Source organism: Rhinoderma darwinii (genome assembly GCF_050947455.1).
Source record: "Rhinoderma darwinii isolate aRhiDar2 chromosome 5 unlocalized genomic scaffold, aRhiDar2.hap1 SUPER_5_unloc_56, whole genome shotgun sequence".
NCBI lineage: Eukaryota > Metazoa > Chordata > Amphibia > Anura > Rhinodermatidae > Rhinoderma > Rhinoderma darwinii.
Genome location: NW_027461816.1, coordinates 225,700 through 249,727, shown reverse-complemented (window position 1 = coordinate 249,727; position 24,028 = coordinate 225,700). Strand labels below are relative to the sequence as shown.

Here is a 24,028-nt window from a genome sequence, read left to right as displayed (position 1 = left end):
GTTACCTACAAAATATTGAGGTCATCTACAGAACATTGAGGTCATCTACAGAACATTGAGGTCATCTACAGAACATTGAGGTCATCTACAGAACATTGAGGTCATCTACAGAACATTGAGGTCATCTACAGAACATTGAGGTCATCTACAGAACATTGAGGTCGTCATCAGAATATTGAGGTCATCTACAGAATATTGAGGTCATCTACAATATATTTTGAGGTCACCTACATTATATTGAAGTTACCTACAAAATATTGAGGTCATCTACAGAACATTGAGGTCATCTACAGAACATTGAGGTCATCTACAGAACATTGAGGTCATCTACAGAACATTGAGGTTACCTACAGAACATTGAGGTCATCTACAGAACATTGAGGTCATCTTCAGAACATTGAGGTCACCTACAGTATATTAAGGTTACCTACAGAACATTGAGGTTAACTACAGAACATTGAGGTTACCTACAGAACATTGAGGTTACCTACAGAACATTGAGGTCATCTACAATATATATTGAGGTTACCTACAGAACATTGAGGTTACCTACAGAACATTGAGGTCATCTACAGAACATTGAGGTTACCTACAGAACATTGAGGTCGTCATCAGAATATTGAGGTCATCTACAGTATATTGAAGTTACCTACAGAATATTAAGGTTACCTACAGAACATTGAGGTTACCTACAGAACATTGAGGTTACCTACAGAACATTGAGGTTACCTACAGAACATTGAGGTTACCTACAGAACATTGAGGTCATCTACAGAACATTGAGGTCATCTACAGAACATTGAGGTCATCTACAGAACATTGAGGTAATCTACAATATATATTGAGGTCATCTACAGAACATTGAGGTCATCTTCAGAATATTGAGGTCATCTACAATATATATTGTGGTCACCTACAGTATATTGAAGTTACCTACAGAACATTGAGGTTACCTACAGAACATTGAGGTCATCTACAGAACATTGAGGTCATCTACAGAACATTGAGGTCATCTACAGAATATTGAGGTCATCTACAGAATATTGAGGTCATCTACAGAACATTGAGGTCATCTACAGAACATTGAGGTCATCTACAGTATATTGAAGTTACCTACAGCATATTTAGGTTACCTACAGAACATTGAGGTTACCTACAGAACATTGAGGTTACCTACAGAACATTGAGGTTACCTACAGAACATTGAGGTCATCTACAGAACATTGAGGTCATCTACAGAATATTGAGGTAATCTACAGAATATTGAGGTCATCTACAGAACATTGAGGTCATCTACAGAATATTGAGGTCATCTACAGAATATTGAGGTCATCTACAGAATATTGAGGTCATCTACAGAACATTGAGGTAATCTACAATATATATTGAGGTTACCTACAGAATATTGAGGTCATCTACAGAATATTGAGGTCATCACACATATGAAGCCTCACAGAGTCTCTCCTTTAATCTTCTATTTCAGATATGTTTATCACAGCTCTAAGTGGATGGTGGCTGGGAACGCTGACTCCCCGGTTCCTCCTCGTGTTTACATCCATCCAGACTCCTTAGCCTCTGGGGACACTTGGATGAGGCAGGTGGTCAGTTTCGACAAGCTCAAACTCACTAACAATGAACTGGACGATCAAGGACATGTAAGTTCTGCCTGGTCTTGTGACTTTATTGGGTACATGACGACACATCTCACACATACAGGACATGACATTATTAGATATATAATAAGTCATTAGATGAACATATCATAGAGTGAATATGAGCTTGAGGCATAGAAGCTCCTCTACTCTTCTACTAGCTCTTCTATCACTTCCACCAGGTGTTTCCTTTAGTCCCTTGACCCCATAGCCCCCTAGAATATGGCAACCTTGGTGGTCTCCACCTAAAACCACTGACCTGCCTTCACTTGTATTGCTCTGGTTGACTCAATATTTATTTCAATCATTGAGCATCTTCTCCTGTTAGTTGACTCCATTGCATATTTTCAGAGCTTACTGCATTCAATACGACACTGCATGCCTCTTAATGCTCCATTGGTCTGTGTTTGGATACAGGGAATAATACCATGACTCCCGTGTATGTGGTTACAGATAATCCTGCACTCCATGCACAAGTATCAACCCCGTGTCCATGTCATTCGAAAGGACTTCAGTAGTGAGTTGTCTCCAACCAAGTCTGTTCCAGACGGAGAAGGAGTGAAGACTTTCAACTTTCCTGAAACTGTCTTCACCACCGTGACCGCCTATCAGAACCAGCAGGTGAGGCTTCCAGCCAAGAGTCGAGGTTCTTCATTGTAATATCTGGAATGTGCGGTGTTGTTTTTGTAGAATAAATTGATTTCATTGAGGATTATTATTATTATTTTTAGCATGAATGAGTCATGAGTTTTGTTTTGTTCCAGATTACAAGGCTGAAGATTGACAGAAACCCCTTTGCCAAAGGATTCCGGGACTCAGGAAGAAACCGGTATGTCAGAGAATTAGTATGCAGTCCAAAGCAGAGATTTTTTGGCTCTGGATCCTTCTTCTGATCATTTACCAAACACACTTTCTTGTAAAAAAAAAAAAAAAGATTAAAAAGATATTTTTATGTTGATTTGCATGAAGAACGTTGTGAGAGGAGTGCAGAGGCTTCCAAGGTCTAACTCTACATGGAATCAGATCAAACACAAAGACCTATCCATTCAACAAGCTGGGTCCTTCTCTTCACCCCCCCGGGTGCAATCACTTAATCTGAGGCTTATGGTCAACAAGCCACCGCTACCTCCATGGAAAGGCTCAGCACAGATCAATAATATGCAGTGATAATAATGGGTGTTTCTGTTATCACAACTTCTATTCCAAGGACACACTCCTTACCTTCCCTCCTAGGTGTTTCTTCAGACCAATGAACTTTCCTTTTGGCCACCTAACCACTTGATTAAGATTATTATTTCTTAGATTGTTGTCTGATTTTCAGATTGGTTCATAAGAGGAAAATTTATGGCCCATGTCAAATGCCCTTTTAGAGAACCCAAAAATAGCTCTGACTCTATCATGATCAGACTTGTCTTTCTGGTTAGAGGACTTCAGTCCATCCATGTAAACCAAACACCTCCATAGTAGACTAAAGTCCATTCATATAAAGCATAGACCTCCATAGTATACGTCAGTCCATCCATGTTAACTATAGGCCTCCATAGTAAACTGCAGTCCATCCATATAAAGCATAGACATCCATAGTAGAATTCAGTCCATCCATGTGAACCAAAGACCTCCATAGTAGACTACAGTCCATTCATATAAATCATAGTCCTTCATAGTAGACTACTGTCCATCCATGTAAACTATAGACATTTATAGTAGACTTCAACACATCCATATAAACCATAGACCTCTATAGTAGAGGTCCATCCATGTGATCCAAAGACCTCCATAGTAGACTACAGTCCACCCGTATAAAGAATAGACCTTCATAGTATACGTCAGTCCATCAATGTTAACTATAGACCTTTATAGTAGACTTCAGTTCATCCATATAAATTATAGACATACATAGTAGACTTCAGTACATCCATGTAAACCAAAGACCTCCATAGTAGACTACAGTCCATCCATGTAAACCAAAGACCTTCATAGTAAACTGCAGTCCATCCATATAAAGCATAGACATCCATAGTAGAATTCAGTCCATCCATGTGAACCAAAGACCTCCATAGTAGACGTCAGTCCATCCATATAAATCATAGTCCATCATAGTAGACTACTGTCCATCCATGTAAACTATAGACATTTATAGTAGACTTCAACACATCCATATAAACCATAGACCTCTATATTAGACTACAATCCATCCAAGTAAACCATAGACCTCTATAGTAGACTACAGTACATCCATGTAAACTATAGACATTTATAGTAGACTTGAGTACATCCATGTGATCCAAAGACCTCCATAGTAGACTACAGTCCATCCATGTAAACTATAGACCTTCATAGTATACGTCAGTCCATCAATGTTAATTATTGACCTTTATAGTATACTTCAGTTCATCCATATAAATAATAGACCTACATAGTAGACTTCAGTCAATCCATGTAAACCAAAGACCCCCATAGTAGACTACAGTACATACATGTAAACCAAAGACCTCCATAGTAGACTACAGTCCATCCATGTAAACTATAGACATTTATAGTAGACTTGAGTACATCCATGTGATCCAAAGACCTCCATAGTAGACTACAGTCCATCCATGTAAACTATAGACCTTCATAGTATACGTCAGTCCATCAATGTTAATTATTGACCTTTATAGTATACTTCAGTTCATCCATATAAATAATAGACCTACATAGTAGACTTCAGTCAATCCATGTAAACCAAAGACCCCCATAGTAGACTACAGTACATACATGTAAACCAAAAACCTCCATAGTATACTACAGTCCATCCATGTAAAGCATAGACATCCATAGTAGACTACAGTCCATCTGTGTAAACCAAAGACCTCCATAGTAGACTACAGTCCATCCATGTAAACCAAAGACCTCCATAGTAGACTACAGTACATACATGTAAACCAAAGACCTCCATAGTAGACTACAGTCCATCCATGTAAACCAAAGACCTTCATAGTAGACTACAGTCCAGCCATGTAAACCAAAGACCTCCATAGTAGACTACAGTCCATCCATGTAAACCAAAGACCTCCATAGTAGACTACAGTACATCCATGTGAACCAAAGACTTCCATAGTAGACTACAGTCCATCCGTGTAAACCAAAGACCTCCATAGTAGACTACAGTCCATCCATGTAAACCAAAGACCTCCGGAGTAGACTACAGTACATCCATGTAAACCAAAGACCTCCATAGTAGACTACAGTCCATCCATGTAAACCAAAGACCTCCATAGTAGACTACAGTCCATCCATGTAAACTATAGACTTTTATTAGTTTGCTAATTTGATAGTTCGAGGTCACTATCAGCTGAAGTTGTGGCTGCAAAGACTCAGTGACCTATGACTGGTCGATAAGGTATTATTACGCTCCTTGGCATATTGTGTATCCAGGAATAGGTCATTAAATCCTTGATGTCATTATCAGCTGATCTTTTGGCTCCAAAGCCTCAATGACCTATGTCCGGGCAAACAGTGGGGTTCTACTGAGGTCTATGGTTTATATGGATGGCCTGGGGTCTACTAACCTGAGGGCTAGTTTAACCAGCTTTGGTGCCACAATCAGTTGATCTCGAGGTTCATGTCTGTTGGATTCAGGACTATGGCTACTTGGCAGGGACTTATGGACGCCACAGTATAGGCTACAAGGCATTATAGAAAACTGTGCCTGCAATAATAGTCACCAGATTCTGGAGCCTCGTAAAAGATCCCGTTATTGATAGTCCTCTTAACAGTTGGTATGGAGACTTCAGCTTCACGTGTCCCTGGTTTTCCGTTGGTTCCTTTATAGGCAGAAAAGGATATAAAATAGTTAAAAACAGAACTTGTCACATTAAATTTCTCCATCTTCATGGAGATGGGATCCAGAGTACGTGGCGCAGGACCGACAGTCTATAAAATCCCACTTTAATTGCCTGCAGCACTCTCAAAATAACTCAAAGTATCTGCAGTAGAAGAGTCGTCTGGTCTATAAATACTCAGCGCAATAAAGCAGATTACTGGGTGAGGTGAATACTGATAAAGCTGGAAGGTTTGGGATTTGTAGCAGACGTTGACCAGCGCTGTAATACATGTCTTAATAACGGAGGATTAGGGAGGCATGGCCGGGGCGTAACATATGGCTAATTTCTATTGATACTTGACATGGACATAAATACCTACTATAAAGGAGAGCACTCATTCTCAGCTCGTCACAATGACATGTAACAAACGATTTATTTTTTTACTACTTTTCCTATAATCATGTTTTTTGTATTTTTTGCCGGAGGGGCTGCTAGACAAGCCTGTTCACATCAGCGCTGGCTTTCCGTTCCGGGGTTCCGTCTGAGGTTTCCGTCGGGTGAACCCCGCAACGGAAAGTCAAACTGAAACCACAGCTTCCGTTTCCGTCACCATTAGCGCAGTCGACTCCGCTATTGATTGCGTCAGAAAAACGGAAACCTGCCAGAATGGTGACGAACGGAAACCATTAGCAATCTTTCCATCACTATTGATATCAATGGTGACTGAAACGGAAGCTGTGGTTTCAGTTTGACTTTCCGTTGCGGGGTTCACCCGACGGAAACCTCAGACGGAACCCCGGAACGGAAAGCCAACACTGATGTGAACAGGCCCGAACCAGGTGACTTAAAGGAAATCTCCACTTTTACGTGATTCCACAACTAAATCTAATCTTGTACTGATTTAAGGCTACATTGTGTTCTCTCCGTCGTTCATGAATTCTGGCTTTTTGTTGCAGTGGAACATGACAGTGACGTAGCTGGAATAAAGCTGTTACTTGTCTCTGATAGTCGTGGCACTAAACCGTCGTCTGTCTCCAAGAGCAACTACTGTGTGTGTATATATATATATATATATATATATATATATATATATATATATATATATAATACTTAGATACAGTATTAGGGAGTTCTGAATTAGGTTGTGTCAGATAGTTACATAGTTACATATATTACATAGTTACATAGTTACATATATTACATAGTTACACAGTTACATATATTACATAGTTAGTGCTGTTAAAAAAAGACACATGTCCATCAAGTTCATCCAAGGTATGGGAGAAATTATAGAACTTTGTTTCACCCTATTGATCCAGCGGAAGGTTAAAAAAAATAGAAAATACCCATAAGGCATTAACCAATCTGCCCTTAAAAGCCAAAATTCCCCTCCTGATCCCGATTGGCGATCAGACTGGATCATCATTCACACAAGATTCTATTCACTGACATAGGCGCTGATATAATCTCCTGTCCCTGCTGTGACGGCTCCTGCGGTGACTATTCCATAGATTCACCGTTCTCACAGTAAAGAAGACTTGTCGCCTCTGCAGGTTGAACCTTTTTTTCTACAGACGGAGGGAGCGCCCCCTTGTTTTTTGAGGGGCTTTTACATGGAACAGGATTTCACCATATTTCTTGTATATTTATATAAGTTAATAATGTCCCCCCTTAGTCGTCTCTTCTTATGGATAAATAGGTTTAATTCTTTTCATCTTTCCTCATAACTTACATTCTCCGCGCCCCTTATTAGCTTCGTTGCTCTTCTTTGTATTTTCCCTCCTTTCTATGAACTGGAGCCCAGAACTGAACTGCATATTCTAGATGAGGCCTCACTAATGCTTTGTAAAGTGGTAATATTACACCCCTGCCCCGCGAGTCCAGGCCTCTATAATACACGACAATATCCTGCTGGCCTTTGAAGCAGCTGATTGACATTGTGCTGTTATTTAGTCTATGATCTACAAGTACACCCAGATCCTTCTCATCAAGTGACTCCCCCAGAGTAGCTCCCCCTAGGACATATGACTCTGCAGATTATTACACCCAGATCCTTCTCAACAAGTGACTCCCCCCAGTGTAGCGCCCCCCCTAGGACATATGATGCTGCAGATTATTACTCCTAAAAACACAGAAAAAGGCCGTACTTACAAATGGACACAGACAGGTCAGAAATGCCGATGAAGGAGAGTGAACAGGTGCATTAAATAATAATAGCCACTCCCACTAGTCTTGAGGGGAGTGGCATGTGGTGCATGGGATGTGTAGTAAAAAATAATAAATGAATAGTGTGTGTGCAAGTGTAATACTATAAGTTAAATATAGGGGGCAGTAATGAGAAGTGCCTCAATAGAAATAAATGGATAATGGGGTGCAAGTGTGTGAAACATGGAGGGATAGTGTGTAAGTCATGAGGCGCAGCGTGTATAGCCAGGTAGAAGCCTATTTGTGACGCCTTGATAATTCATAGAGCGGGCTACCCTAATCATTATATCCACAGCGGCCCCTCTGTCTAGGCTTCTCCTCACCTCTCATATAATCATTATATCCACAGAGGCCCCTCTGTCTAGGCTTCTCCTCACCTCTCATATAATCATTATATCCACAGCGGCCCCTCTGTCCAGACTTCTCCTCACCTCTCATATAATCACTATATCCACAGTGGCCCCTCTGTCCAGACTTCTCCTCACCCCTCATATAATCATTATATACACGGCGGCCCCTCTGTCTAGGCTTCTCCTCACCTCTCATATAATCATTATATCCACAGCGACCTCTCTGTCCAGACTTCTACTCACCTCTCATATAATCATTATATCCACAGCGGCCCCTCTGTCTAGGCTTCTCCTCACCTCTCATATAATCACTATATCCACAGTGGCCCCACTGTCTAGGCTTCTCCTCACCTCTTATATAATCATTATATACACAGCGGCCCCTCTGTCTAGGCTTCTCCTCACCCCTCATATAATCATTATATCCACAGCGACCCCTCTGTCTAGGCTCCTCCTCACCTCTCATATAATCATTATATACACAGCGGCCCCTCTGTCCAGACTTCTCCTCACCTCTCATATAATCATTATATCCACAGCGGCCCCTCTGTCTAGGCTTCTCCTCACCTCTCATATAATCATTATATCCACAGCGGCCCCTCTGTCTAGGCTTCTCCTCACCTCTCATATAATCATTATATATACCCAGCAGCCCCTCTGTCCAGACTTCTCCTCACCCCTCATATAATCATTATATACACAGCGACCCCTCTGTCCAGACCTCCTCCCCTCTCATATAATCATTATATACACAGTGGCCCCTCTGTCTAGGCTTTTCCTCACCTCTCATATAATCATTATATACACAGCGGCCCCTCTGTCCAGACTTCTCCTCACCTCTCATATAAACACTATATCCACAGCGGCCCCTCTGTCCAAACTTCTCCTCACCTCTCATATAATCATTATATACACAGCGGCCCCTCTGTCCAGACTTCTCCTCACCTCTCATATAATCATTATATCCACAGCGGCCCCTCTGTCTAGGCTTCTCCTCACCTCTCATATAATCATTATATCCACAGCGGCCCCTCTGTCTAGGCTTCTCCTCACCTCTCATATAATCACTATATCCACAGTGGCCCCACTGTCTAGGCTTCTCCTCTCCTCTTATATAATCATTATATACACAGCGGCCCCTCTGTCTAGGCTTCTCCTCACCCCTCATATAATCATTATATCCACAGCGACCCCTCTGTCTAGGCTCCTCCTCACCTCTCATATAATCATTATATACACAGCGGCCCCTCTGTCCAGACTTCTCCTCACCTCTCATATAATCATTATATCCACAGCGGCCCCTCTGTCTAGGCTTCTCCTCACCTCTCATATAATCATTATATCCACAGCGGCCCCTCTGTCTAGGCTTCTCCTCACCTCTCATATAATCACTATATCCACACTGGCCCCTCTGTCTAGGCTTCTCCTCACCTCTCATATAATCATTATATATACCCAGCAGCCCCTCTGTCCAGACTTCTCCTCACCCCTCATATAATCATTATATACACAGCGACCCCTCTGTCCAGACCTCCTCCCCTCTCATATAATCATTATATACACAGTGGCCCCTCTGTCTAGGCTTTTCCTCACCTCTCATATAATCATTATATACACAGCGGCCCCTCTGTCCAGACTTCTCCTCACCTCTCATATAAACACTATATCCACAGCGGCCCCTCTGTCCAAACTTCTCCTCACCTCTCATATAATCATTATATACACAGCGGCCCCTCTGTCCAGACTTCTCCTCACCTCTCATATAATCATTATATCCACAGCGGCCCCTCTGTCTAGGCTTCTCCTCACCTCTCATATAATCATTATATCCACAGCGGCCCCTCTGTCTAGGCTTCTCCTCACCTCTCATATAATCACTATATCCACAGTGGCCCCACTGTCTAGGCTTCTCCTCTCCTCTTATATAATCATTATATACACAGCGGCCCCTCTGTCTAGGCTTCTCCTCACCTATCATATAATCATTATATACACAGCGGCCCCTCTGTCCAGACTACTCCTCACCCCTCAGATAATCATTATATACACAGCGACCCCTCTGTCCAGACCTCCTCATCTCTCATATAATCATTATATCCACAGCGGCCCCTCTGTCCAGACTTCTCACCTCTCAAATAATCACTATATCCACAGCGACCCCTCTGTCTAGGCTTCTCCTCACCTCTCATATAATCATTATATCCACAGCGGCCCCTCTGTCTAGGCTTCTCCTCACCTCTCATATAATCATTATATACACAGCGGCTCCTCTGTCCAGACTTCTCCTCACCTCTCATATAATCATTATATCCACAGCGGCCCCTCTGTCTAGGCTTCTCCTCACCTCTCATATAATCATTATATCCACAGAGGCCCCTCTGTCTAGGCTTCTCCTCACCTCTCATATAATCATTATATCCACAGCGGCCCCTCTGTCCAGACTTCTCCTCACCTCTCATATAATCACTATATCCACAGTGGCCCCACTGTCTAGGCTTCTCCTCACCTCTCATATAATCATTATATACACAACGGCCCCTCTGTCTAGGCTTCTCCTCACCTCTCATATAATCACTTTATCCACAGCGACCTCTCTGTCCAGACTTCTACTCACCTCTCATATAATTATATACACAGCGGCCCCTCTGTCCAGGCTTCTCCTCACCTCTCATATAATCATTATATACACAGCGGCCCCTCTGTCCAGACTTCTCCTCACCTCTCATGTAATCATTATATACACAGCGACCCGTCTGTCTAGGCTTCTCCTCACCTCTCATATAATCATTATATACACAGCGGCCTCTCTGTCTAGGCTTCTCTTCACCTCTCATATAATCATTATATACACAGTGGCCCCTCTGTCTAGGCTTCTCCTCACCTATCATATAATCATTATATACACAGCGACCCCTCTGTCCAGACTTCTCCTCACCTCTCATATAATCATTATATACACAGCGACCCCTCTGTCCAGACTTCTCCTCATCTCTCATATAATCATTATATCCACAGCGGCCCCTCTGTCCAGACTTCTCCTCACCTCTCAAATAATCACTATATCCACAGCGACCCCTCTGTCTAGGCTTCTCCTCACCTCTCATATAATCATTATATACACAGCAGCCCCTCTGTCTAGGCTTCTCCTCACCTCTCATATAATCATTATATACACAGCGGCTCCTCTGTCCAGACTTCTCCTCTCCTCTCATATAAACATTATATCCACAGCGGCCCCTCTGTCCAAACTTCTCCTCACCTCTCATATAATCATTATATCCACAGCGGCCCCTCTGTCTAGGCTTCTCCTCACCTCTCATATAATCATTATATCCACAGCGGCCCCTCTGTCTAGGCTTCTCCTCACCTCTCATATAATCATTATATCCACAGCGGCCCCTCTGTCCAGACTTCTCCTCACCTCTCATATAAACATCAGGTTGGTCTGACAACTTCTGTACTTAGTAAAACTGTGCCGGCTGTCACTTATAATACTATGTTCTATCACATAATCCTGTATATAGTTCCTTAAGAGCCCCTTATACATTATAGGATTTAGATACGGCTCCGCGCCTCAATCTAGACAGAATCTGCAATCATTATTCTAGCAATACATGTAAATGGGGTATTTTATGCCATATTCACACTCTTTGGAAAAATCTGCACAGAATAATGACTGTGCCAAAATTTGACCTTTCATTGGACCTTTTACCCTATCTCCTTTCAAGTGACTTTTACCCTACCCTGCTCCTAAGTGACCTTCATCTACCTCTTCTCAAGTGGCCTTCACCTTACCCTACTCCCAAGTGACCCTCATCTATCTCATCAAGTGGCCTTCACCTTACCCTGGTCCCGAGTGACCTTCATTTGACTCCTCTCAAGTGGCCTTCACCTTACCCTACTCCCAAGTGACCTTTATCTATCTCCTCAAATAGCCTTCACCTTACCTTGCTCCCAAGTCACCTTCTTCTGACTCCTCTCAAGTGGCCTTCACCTTACCCTGCTCCCAAGTGACCTTCATCTTTTACCTGCATCCAGTTGCTATTGGTATATTCATCATCGTGCTGTAGCATAACTAACCTTTGGCAGGTTTCCCACCTTTTAAATGCTTCACCTGTTATTCTTCCTTTTTCTAGGCTCTTGACCTTTGCCATTGCCTCGGATCTTTTAGCCACGTTACTCCTAATAATCCTGCTTCTTTATTTCCCTCAACTCCTTAACCTACCGAATTTTGGAGCGCAAGTTGAAAAGACCCTTGGACCCAATCGTTCTATTATTTATTTCTGTTACTTATATCGCGCCAACATTTTCCGCAGCGCTGTACAGAATTCACTGTCCTCATTCACTGTCCCCAGTGGGACTCACTATCTAAATTCCACCACTGTAGGTTCTTTGTCTTGTCTACACCAGTGATCCCATAGTCTTATGTCGCTTTGATATAATAAAAGTATGGACCTCCTTGATGTTTTACGTTCTGTTTGATTATTTGTTCTCGGTTGTACCTTTTACCTTGTACGAGATGTAAAATCTACAACAGTCCTAACATCAAACTTCTTCCAAGTTCAATAATAAAAAAGTAAATGAGGAGAAAAAGACCAGGAGGACCATAAAAGACCCACATTTCTTCATCCAGTCAACTTTCACTCAGCTCTTCAGGGGCTGGAGGAGACTTTTCCATCAGTTGACTGCTGAGGAGCCAAATCTTTTCCAACTTGGTCTCATCTGTGGTCAAGTTGGAAAACATTCAGACAGCCAATGTATGTGCAAACTGATTTTGATGCTTATTCCATCTCCCTGGGTCTGGCCAACCTTACATGACACCGCTCAACTACTTCAAGATGTTCTTGGTTCTTCTTATGCATTACCTTTTTCTAATTTTTCTCTAGAATACTCATCTGTCCATCACCTATGACATTCCCCTGAATCATCAAGATATCACTCATTTTCCCCAAGCCATCTCTTACCTTCCCCTGCTCCACAATGGTGACGTAGCTGAGACAGTACAGACCATGTGGATCCCATTATCCAGATATGCAAAACATCTTGTTCCATTTTCCATACAATACAACAGTTTGATTTATTGCTCGATATTAAAAATGTGGAGCGCTAAGACAAGGGAAAGAAAGATGAAAAGATACATCAAATTTTTCATACCTATTAAAAGTACAAAACTTTGTATAAATGGATCCAAATGTAAAGAGATCCAAGGAGCAGACCCTCAAATAGCTTTGCTTTGGTTTTCATTTATGTTCAACACAAAGGCACGTATGTAAGGTCGGTCCTTCTCCAATGTCTGGCACAAGAGCCGTTCAAGTCACTTATCGTCACATTTTCACGTAGCCGAATCTGACAGCGGAGAAGTAGGACCAGGTCCTTCCGCAGATTTCTCATATATAATGGAGTCGGTTCAGTAAAGAAACCTAAGTCTAAGAGTAAATCGAGGGAATTTTTGCTCATGCATTAGTAAGTCCTATATTACCAGGACCGGATTAAGGTTGGTCGATGCGCCTGGGAATTTATTTTTTTTACTAATGGCAAGAATACAATATTAGTCATAGTCATATCTTAGATTGCAACTGGATCATCCAAAAATAATAATTGACACGACTCCATATCACATGTAATGTAAAGCAGAGGGTCAACATGTTGAGAAACTTTTTGGAGAGCAGATGGCAGTGTTAGGTTATTGGCTCCAACTGGCACCTCTTCACTTGAGGTGCATGGTTTCCCATGACACTCCTCTTCCACCTTCTTCACCACCCCAATCAGTATACTTTACTTCTTCTACTTCCTTCCTGTTCTGTCCACATCTTGACCTTGAAGTTTAGAGCCATCGGGCCCCCTGAGATACATTTTATTGATCTTTTTGGCGGATACCAATTCTGAATTGCTTCCATGGGGTCACCTCAAGTTGCTTTGCACATAGAGAGTGTGGAAAATAGGTTCCTGTATCATAGGTGGCAGACAGTAGGAAACCTGCACTTTATATGCCCATGATGTAGACTTCATAATATTAATCAATGGGAGTTAGAACAGTAGATATGGAAAAGAGTCTTGAGGACCAAGGAGCAGTCCCATTTTACTTCAATTCTACCTACATCTTCGCAACCAATGTTTTATTATGCATCTAGAATGAAAAGTAAAGAAGCTCAGCTTAAGGTCCTAATTAAAAATGTCCTAATGTTTTGTTTCTGCAGCTCCTATGCGAACGTATGTGTCTCCATGGTAACAGACAACATATGAACCCTGTGTAGTCTGATTTTGTGATATTGTCTTTCATCAGTCCTCTACTTCTTACTAACATACATTTGGGAGGTAGAGGACAGATGGAAGGGAGTACAGTATGACTGCAGGATCAGACTACACAGGCTTTATTTGTTGTCTGTTACCATGGCGACGCATAGGTTTGCTTAGGAGCTGTAGAAACCAGTGGATAGGAAATCTATATTTAAGACCTATTACAAAGTTGCTTCATTTTATATGAATTGAGTATAAAAAAACTACGTGGCTGCCAAGGTGTTCATCACCTTTAAGATCATTGGGTTCAGGTCATCGGAATATGAAGTGTTAAGGAAAGAATTTTAAGCATTGTATGAAACGTAAGTCTGAAAGCCGTGTTTCCTCTGGAGAAACCTCTCAAGGGGCAGCACAGATGAGATGGTCATTTGCAGCATATAAAGCAGGTTCTCCTGGGAAATGTACAGTCTGCAGAGCAAAGCACCAGGTCTCGTTCACAGCTTGTCATGACATCTGCCGTGCACTTTTATTGAGTGTTATATAAATGGATCCTGTCTTCCATTTACATAATAGTTTCTCTCGTTTTGCAGGACGGGCCTGGAGGCTATCATGGAGACGTATGCGTTCTGGAGGCCACCAGTCCGCACTCTTACCTTTGAAGATTTTACGACCATGCAGAAGCAACAAGGTGAGCTCAGCCTCTATCCAGATACCAAGAAATGACACTTGTTTGGGGGGAGTTTTTTTTTATCTTTCATGTGTCGAACAGCTGAGGTTCTTTACCCCTGGTTTTAGTTAAAGATGAAAAAATACTCTGAGGAATAAGCTATGGAGGTGATGAAAACGGCATTTCTCTCTGGTTATCCACCAAGAAATTTATGATAATTCCTGGCCTGAGATCAGCAACACATTGCATCACATTAATGGCATTAGAGGAATGAAGTGGACTATAGGCGAGGTACGGTCGGTAATAACTCAGGCTGTTTCTAGCTGTATGGCAGTCCTGAAGATCCTTACGACGCATAAACTCAAAGCTGGTCCATAAGCTGACCGGGCAAAAAGTCAGTCCAGAAGAGGACGATGAAGTTCCAGCTTTAGGTTCCTCATGAACTGTCTGAGGGAACATGTCAGAAGATGCCTGATGGATTGGTGGTCATCCTTTAGCTATGGCCCTCATATGACCCTCTTGGACTTTTGGAGAGACCACTCATTTCTTGGACCTCCATGAGTCTCTAGGTGTTGTCAGAGGATAACTGGCATTGGAGGTTTGCAAACAAAATGTAATATTGAAATTTCGGACTTTTGTGTCTCCATGACCAACATGAAGTCACCACCTCTTTCAGTAAGATCTCTTAGTTATAATCAGTTTCAATAATATTTACCCTTTTCCATACCTCAATGTATTAGTACATCAAAGGTCTGAAACATTTGGGGCACCTTAAGGTACTATTACGTTGAGGTAATTATGTGGGCACTACCACCCATCTGGTGTGGTCCTGAAACACAAAAATGGTTTGGTCCTTATTTTATATTATTATCATGTATCTCCACAATGTCCTGTCTTGCCTTTGTCTCCTCCATCTGGTTTCCGGGCATTTCTTCCCCTTTAATCCTCCCAGTATAATTATCTTTCCCATTGAGCTGATTCTTCTCTAAGATTCAAGTGGTTGACTCATGAAGGCAAACCCTGTCCTTTTAGGACATATTGACGTCTCACAGGGTGGTCCCCTGCTTCGGCCCCCCTCTATGAGCCAGGAAAGATCCCATTTGCGTTAGTAGAAGATACTAGATCCTGGACAATTCTGAGCTCCACTTTTATAGAGTCATTGTTAGATTGTTCCTAGCGGCCATTATCAGATATCATTGTCAAACACCACGACTGAGCCTGATCCTAACTTTGATACCTGACATGGTCATGTATCATGGTTCCTTGTTGGGGTCAACTCCATTTTTCTGATTTTTAAACGATGAACAGTAAAGGCGTATGTACCATAGAGGCCAACCATGTGACTTCTCTGGGGCCCTGGAGAAAAGAGGCCCAATCCAATCCATGGCTGAATCCCTTATTGTAACAGGTGGTGAGGACCTATACAGTGATCCCCTCTCGACATGCCCTACCATGGACGCAAACAAGGATTATGGAAAGATTAGGGTAAAAACCACTAAAGGTGGCCATACAAAATAGACTTAGGTCAGCCTAACCCGCTGATATTAGCGGGACTGGTCTACCACCTAATGTGCATTAGATATTCGTCCACCAATTGTTCGGCATATGTTGGGGGGGAAAAAGGATCGGGCATGTTGAAGAGCCTCTATTTTCAAGGGTGATTAGGTGCCGCCAGAGGTGTCTGGCAGCCGCTTATTCCCCTCTCCCCATTGAGTGAGAACACATGCACGCTCGGTCGAACAGAACATGTGTATGGGGAAGTCAGGAGAAATAGTTGTCCATCGAACAAGCATTTTGGCGACAGCTTTGAGGGAGTATGGACACTGAAAGTCCTCCTGTCATGGCTCTAGTTGTGTCAAGCACCACCAGAAGGGTCCCGTCTTGGGGCTCCTTAACCGTTGACAATGTCTATGGCTATGCCCATGAGCTCCTTTGGCACCACTGATGTTGGAGATAATGGCGCACTTTATGTCTTAATGCGTTGTTCATTGGTTCCCCTGTCTTGTAGAGTTAAGTAGCTGGTGGTGACCTTCATGGTCAGTTGGATGTGGACCATTAAGAGTCATTATTTCAATGTTCAGTAGAGGGTAATTAGCTGTAGTAACGGCTGAGTATCACATGGGCAGACACCGGCCTGGCATGGATCTCCATGATCTCCTGACTGGGAGCAGGTCAGACATCACAACGATCACTACTGTAGACTTTAATGCAATATAATAAGTGCGCACCGTATAAAGGTTCTTTTATAATATTGCATTTTACAATCCATCTGACTATATGGAATGAATCAGGTAAATATCTTTATCTGTGTAAAATTATTATTATTTATTTCTATTACCCCAACATATTCCGTGGTGCAACACAACTCAGGGAACTCTATAACTATTTACAAAAAATGATTGCAGCACATCCAAAGACATCCAAAAAAGTGTTTTCTTCTTTATTTAGCTCATATATGTGAGAGTGTGGAGGATCTGTATACTGATATGTATGAATGTGGAGGACCTGTATACTGATATGTATGAATGTGGAGGACCTGTATACTGATATGTATGACTGTGGAGGACCTGTATACTGATATGTATGAATGTGGAGGACCTGTATACTGATATGTATGAATGTGGAGGACCTGTATACTGATATGTATGAATGTGGAGGACCTGTATACTGATATGTATGAATGTGGAGGACCTGTATACTGATATGTATGAATGTGGAGGACCTGTATACTGATATGTATGACTGTGGAGGACCTGTATACTGATATGTATGAATGTGGAGGATCTGTATACTGATATGTATGAACGTGGAGGATCTGTATACTGATATGTATGAATGTGGAGGACCTGTATACTGATATGTATGACTGTGGAGGACCTGTATACTGATATGTATGACTGTGGAGGACCTGTATACTGATATGTATGAATGTGGAGGACCTGTATACTGATATGTATGAATGTGGAGGACCTGTATACTGATATGTATGAATGTGGAGGACCTGTATACTGATATGTATAAATGTGGAGGACCTGTATACTGATATGTATGAATGTGGAGGACCTGTATACTGATATGTATGACTGTGGAGGACCTGTATACTGATATGTATGACTGTGGAGGACCTGTATACTGATATGTATGAATGTGGAGGATCTGTATACTGATATGTATGAACGTGGAGGATCTGTATACTGATATGTATGAATGTGGAGGACCTGTATACTGATATGTATGACTGTGGAGGACCTGTATACTGATATGTATGACTGTGGAGGACCTGTATACTGATATGTATGAATGTGGAGGACCTGTATACTGATATGTATGAATGTGGAGGACCTGTATACTGATATGTATGAATGTGGAGGACCTGTATACTGATATGTATGAATGTGGAGGACCTGTATACTGATATGTATGAATGTGGAGGACCTGTATACTGATATGTATGAATGTGGAGGACCTGTATACTGATATGTATGACTGTGGAGGACCTGTATACTGATATGTATGAATGTGGAGGATCTGTATACTGATATGTATGAACGTGGAGGATCTGTATACTGATATGTATGAATGTGGAGGACCTGTATACTGATATGTATGACTGTGGAGGACCTGTATACTGATATGTATGAATGTGGAGGACCTGTATACTGATATGTATAAATGTGGAGGACCTGTATACTGATATGCATGAATGTGGAAGCTCTATATACTGATATGTATGAATGTGGAGGTCCTATATACTGATATGTATGAATGTGGATGCTCTATATACTGATATGTATGAATGTGGAAGATCTGTATACTGATATGTATGAATGTGGAGGACCTGCATACTGATATGTATGAATGTGGAGGACCTGTATACTGATATGTATGAATGTGGAGGACCTGTATACTGATATGTATGAATGTGGAGGACCTGTATACTGATATGTATGAATGTGGAGGCTCTATATACTGATATGTATGAATGTGGAGGACCTGTATACTGATATGAATGATTGTGGAGGACCTGTATACTGATATGTATGAATGTGGAGGATCAGTATACTGATATGAATGATTGTGGAGGACCTGTATACTGATATGTATAAATGTGGAGGACCTGTATACTGATATGTATGAATGTGGAAGCTCTATATACTGATATGTATGAATGTGGAGGACCTGTATACTGATATGTATGAATGTGGAGGACCTGTATACTGATATGTATGAATGTGGAAGCTCTATATACTGATATGTATGAATGTGGAGGTCCTATATACTGATATGTATGAATGTGGATGCTCTATATACGGATATGTATGAATGTGGAGGACCTGTATACTGATATGTATGAATGTGGAAGATCTGTATACTGATATGTATGAATGTGGAGGACCTGCATACTGATATGTATGAATGTGAAGGACCTGTATACTGATATGTATGAATGCGGAGGACCTGTATACTGATATATATGAATGTGGAGGCTCTGTATACTGATATGTATGAATGTGGAGGACCTGTATACTGATATGTATGAATGTGGAGGACCTGTATACTGATATGTATGAATGTGGAGGATCAGTATACTGATATGTATGATTGTGGAGGACCTGTATACTGATATGTATGAATGTGGATGCTCTATATACGGATATGTATGAATGTGGAGGACCTGTATACTGATATGTATGAATGTGGAGGACCTGTATACTGATATGTATGAATGTGGAGGACCTGTATACTGATATGTATGAATGTGGAGGACCTGTATACTGATATGTATGAATGTGGAGGACCTGTATACTGATATGTATGAATGTGGAGGACCTGTATACTGATATGTATGAATGTGGAGGACCTGTATACTGATATGTATGAATGTGGAAGCTCTATATACTGATATGTATGAATGTGGAGTACCTGTATACTGATATGTATGAATGTGGAGGTCCTATATACTGATATGTATGAATGTGGAGGACCTGTATACTGATATGTATGAATGTGGATGCTCTATATACGGATATGTATGAATGTGGAGGACCTGTATACTGATATGTATGAATGTGGATGCTCTATATACGGATATGTATGAATGTGGAGGACCTGTATACTGATATGTATGAATGTGGAGGACCTGTATACTGATATCTATAAATGTGGAGGACCTGTATACTGATATGTATGAATGTGGAGGACCTGTATACTGATATGCATGAATGTGGAAGCTCTATATACTGATATGTATGAATGTGGAGGTCCTATATACTGATATGTATGAATGTGGATTCTCTATATACGGATATGTATGAATGTGGAGTACCTGTATACTGATATGTATGAATGTGGAGGACCTGTATACTGATATGTATGAATGTGGAGGACCTGTATACTGATATGCATGAATGTGGAAGCTCTATATACTGATATGTATGAATGTGGAGGTCCTATATATACTGATATGTATGAATGTTGATGCTCTATATACGGATATGTATGAATGTGGAGGACCTGTATACTGATATGTATGAATGTGGAAGATCTGTATACTGATATGTATGAATGTGGAGGACCTGCATACTGATATGTATGAATGTGGAGGACCTGTATACTGATATATATGAATGTGGAGGGTCTGTATACTGATATGTATGAATGTGGAGGACCTGTATACTGATATGTATGAATGTGGAGGCTCTATATACTGATATGTATGAATGTGGAGGACCTGTATACTGATACGTATGAATGTGGAGGACCTGTATACTGATATGTATGAATGTGGAGGATCAGTATACTGATATGTATGATTGTGGAGGACCTGTATACTGATATGTATGAATGTGGATGCTCTATATACGGATATGTATGAATGTGGAGGACCTGTATACTGATATGTATGAATGTGGAGGATCTGTATACTGATATGTATGAATGTGGAGGACCTGTATACTGATATGTATGAATGTGGAGGCTCTATATACTGATATGTATGAATGTGGAGGACCTGTATACTGATATGAATGATTGTGGAGGACCTGTATACTGATCTGTATAAATGTGGAGGACCTGTATACTGATATGTATGAATGTGGAAGCTCTATATACTGATATGTATGAATGTGGAGGACCTGTATACTGATATGTATGAATGTGGAGGACCTGTATACTGATATGTATGAATGTGGAAGCTCTATATACTGATATGTATGAATGTGGAGGTCCTATATACTGATATGTATGAATGTGGATGCTCTATATACGGATATGTATGAATGTGGAGGAGCTGTATACTGATATGTATGAATGTGGAGGACCTGTATACTGATATGTATGAATGTGGAGGACCTGTATACTGATATGTATGAATGTGGAAGATCTGTATACTGATATGTATGAATGTGGAGGACCTGCATACTGATATGTATGAATGTGGAGGACCTGTATACTGATATGTATGAATGTGGAGGACCTGTATACTGATATATATGAATGTGGAGGGTCTGTATACTGATATGTATGAATGTGGAGGACCTGTATACTGATATGTATGAATGTGGAGGCTCTATATACTGATATGTATGAATGTGGAGGACCTGTATACTGATATGTATGAATGTGGAGGATCTGTATACTGATATGTATGAATGTGGAGGACCTGTATACTGATATGTATGAATGTGGAGGATCTGTATACTGATATGTATGAATGTGGAGGATCTGTATACTGATATGTATGAATGTGGAGGACCTGTATACTGATATGTATGAATGTGGAGGATCTGTATACTGATATGTATGAATGTGGAGGACCTGTATACTGATATGTATGAATGTGGAGGATCTATATACTGATATGTATGAATGTGGAGGACCTGTATACTGATATGTATGAATGTAAAAGATCTATATACTGATATGTATGAATGTGGAGGATCTGTATACTGATATGTATGAATGTTGAGGACCTGTATACTGATATGTATGAATGTGGAGGACCTGTATACTGATATGTATGAATGTGGAGGACCTGTATACTGATATGTATGAATGTGGAGGACCTGTATACTGATATGTATGAATGTGGAGGACCTGTATACTGATATGTATGAATGTGGAGGACCTGTATACTGATATGTATGAATGTGGAGGACCTGTATACTGATATGTATGAATGTGGAGGTACTATATACGGATATGTATGAATGTGGAGGACCTGTATACTGATATGTATGAATGTGGAGGACCTGTATACTGATATGTATGAATGTGGAGGTACTATATACTGATATGTATGAATGTGGAGGACCTGTATACTGATATGTATGAATGTGGAGGACCTGTATACTGATATGTATGAATGTGGAGGACCTGTATACTGATATGTATGAATGTGGAGGTACTATATACGGATATGTATGAATGTGGAGGACCTGTATACTGATATGTATGAATGTGGAGGACCTGTATACTGATATGTATGAATGTGGAGGACCTGTATACTGATATGTATGAATGTGGAGGACCTGTATACTGATATGTATGAATGTAAAAGATCTGTATGCTGTTATTTTCTATTTTTTCATTGCTTAGTAGAACATTTATAATAATGATATCTATACATGAGGACTAATAAACTTGTCTATATTTTTCTCCTAGGTGGCAGCACAGGAACATCCCCAACAACCTCCAGCACTGGGACTCCATCTCCCTCAGCATCATCTCACTTGCTCTCTCCATCTTGTTCTCCACCAACCTTTCATCTGACGCCCAACTCCTTCAATGTTGGCTGCCGGGAAAATCAGCTGTGCAACCTTAACCTGTCGGAGTACCCTGCCTGTGCCAGGAGCAATATGGCCGCACTCCAGAGCTACACAGGCCTGAGTGATAATGGATACAACAGGCTGCAAGGAGGAAACTCCACTGGTACCCAACCATCTGAGGCCTTTATTTCCCAGAGGACTTCCACCTTAATCTCTGGAATGCCGGCTCCTTCCTCTTTGCCAAGCAACAACAAGATGGATGCATATAGCGGGCAGTTGGGCTCTTACCCAACCTCACAGTTTCAATATATGATGCAAGCAGGAAACCCTTCCTCCGGTTCCTCATCCTCGCACATGTTTGGAAGTGGCCACATGCAACAAGGTTCCTATAATGCCTTCTCCATCCACAACCCTTACAACCTTTATGGATACAACTTCCCAGCCTCTCCTCGCCTGGCAGCGAGCCCTGACAAAATGACTGCACCACAAGGCACTTTACTCTGTTCCTCACCTTCTAATGTCGCTTTTGGGGACAGGCAGTACCTGTCCTCGGGTATGGATGCCATGCACATGCTTGGCAACCCTACAACCAATCAGCAGGCCCAAAATGCCTGTGACAGCAGACAGTACGGAGCTGTCCCAGGGTCATCATCACAGATGTCCGTACATATGGTTTGAAGACTATCTGGGTCTTCGTGAGTTAGAAAGCAATTACTACAGTGCCTTATGATTAGTGTGGAGCCATGACCGTCTCGTATCTCCCTAGGAAAAATGGATATACAATGCAAATATCATGGACGTAGCTTGCAGTGTAACTTGTAGACCCATCGGTAATGGTTTTTGGAGACTTTGTTGAAGATACTCTAGACGTGGAATGGAATCATCTTCACGGCTTGATGGATCTGAAGCCCAGTGGGGTCATTTATCAGTGTCATGAACCTGGCAATCCTTTCGACACAAATATATATGGTCAAATGTTTGAGACTTTGTGAAATTTTTACCCAATGGTTGGACATCTGTGGACGGGACTCTGGATCTCATTGGGTGGTGATTGTTGTGGTATTGGAGCTTGAATATCTTCAGCAAGGAATGTTGTGTTACGAGACTTTCGTTGGCTGTAGACTTGGGGTTGACTCCTCGTGACTCCACGTGGCAGGCCGGCTGCTGGGAAATCGGAGCATGGAGCTTAATTATGATTAGGAAATGAGGGGGAAAATGCTCCTTTGAACTGGTCATTGGGAAGTGAGGTGGAATGGGTGCAAGAAAGTTTTAGACAAATGCCTTAGTCGAGAGCCTTGTTCAGATCTGCAGGAGATCATCACATGTCCAAATTACAATCGAGTTG

The 24,028-nt window shown here is 41.4% G+C and overlaps 1 protein-coding gene across 1 annotated transcript in view; it reads left to right on the top strand.

Annotated features, from left to right (window-relative positions):
* Nucleotides 1–23,408, top strand: part of TBX15 (T-box transcription factor 15) — a 100,367-nt gene extending 76,959 nt beyond the window's left edge. The window contains exons 4-8 of the mRNA XM_075847672.1: nt 1,484–1,655; nt 2,106–2,273; nt 2,417–2,481; nt 14,841–14,938; nt 22,580–23,408. Coding sequence (XP_075703787.1) covers nt 1,484–1,655; nt 2,106–2,273; nt 2,417–2,481; nt 14,841–14,938; nt 22,580–23,361 — 1,285 coding nt within the window. The 3' untranslated portion in view covers nt 23,362–23,408. The remainder of the gene's footprint in view (nt 1–1,483; nt 1,656–2,105; nt 2,274–2,416; nt 2,482–14,840; nt 14,939–22,579) is intronic.
* Nucleotides 23,409–24,028: the final 620 nt, after the last annotated feature.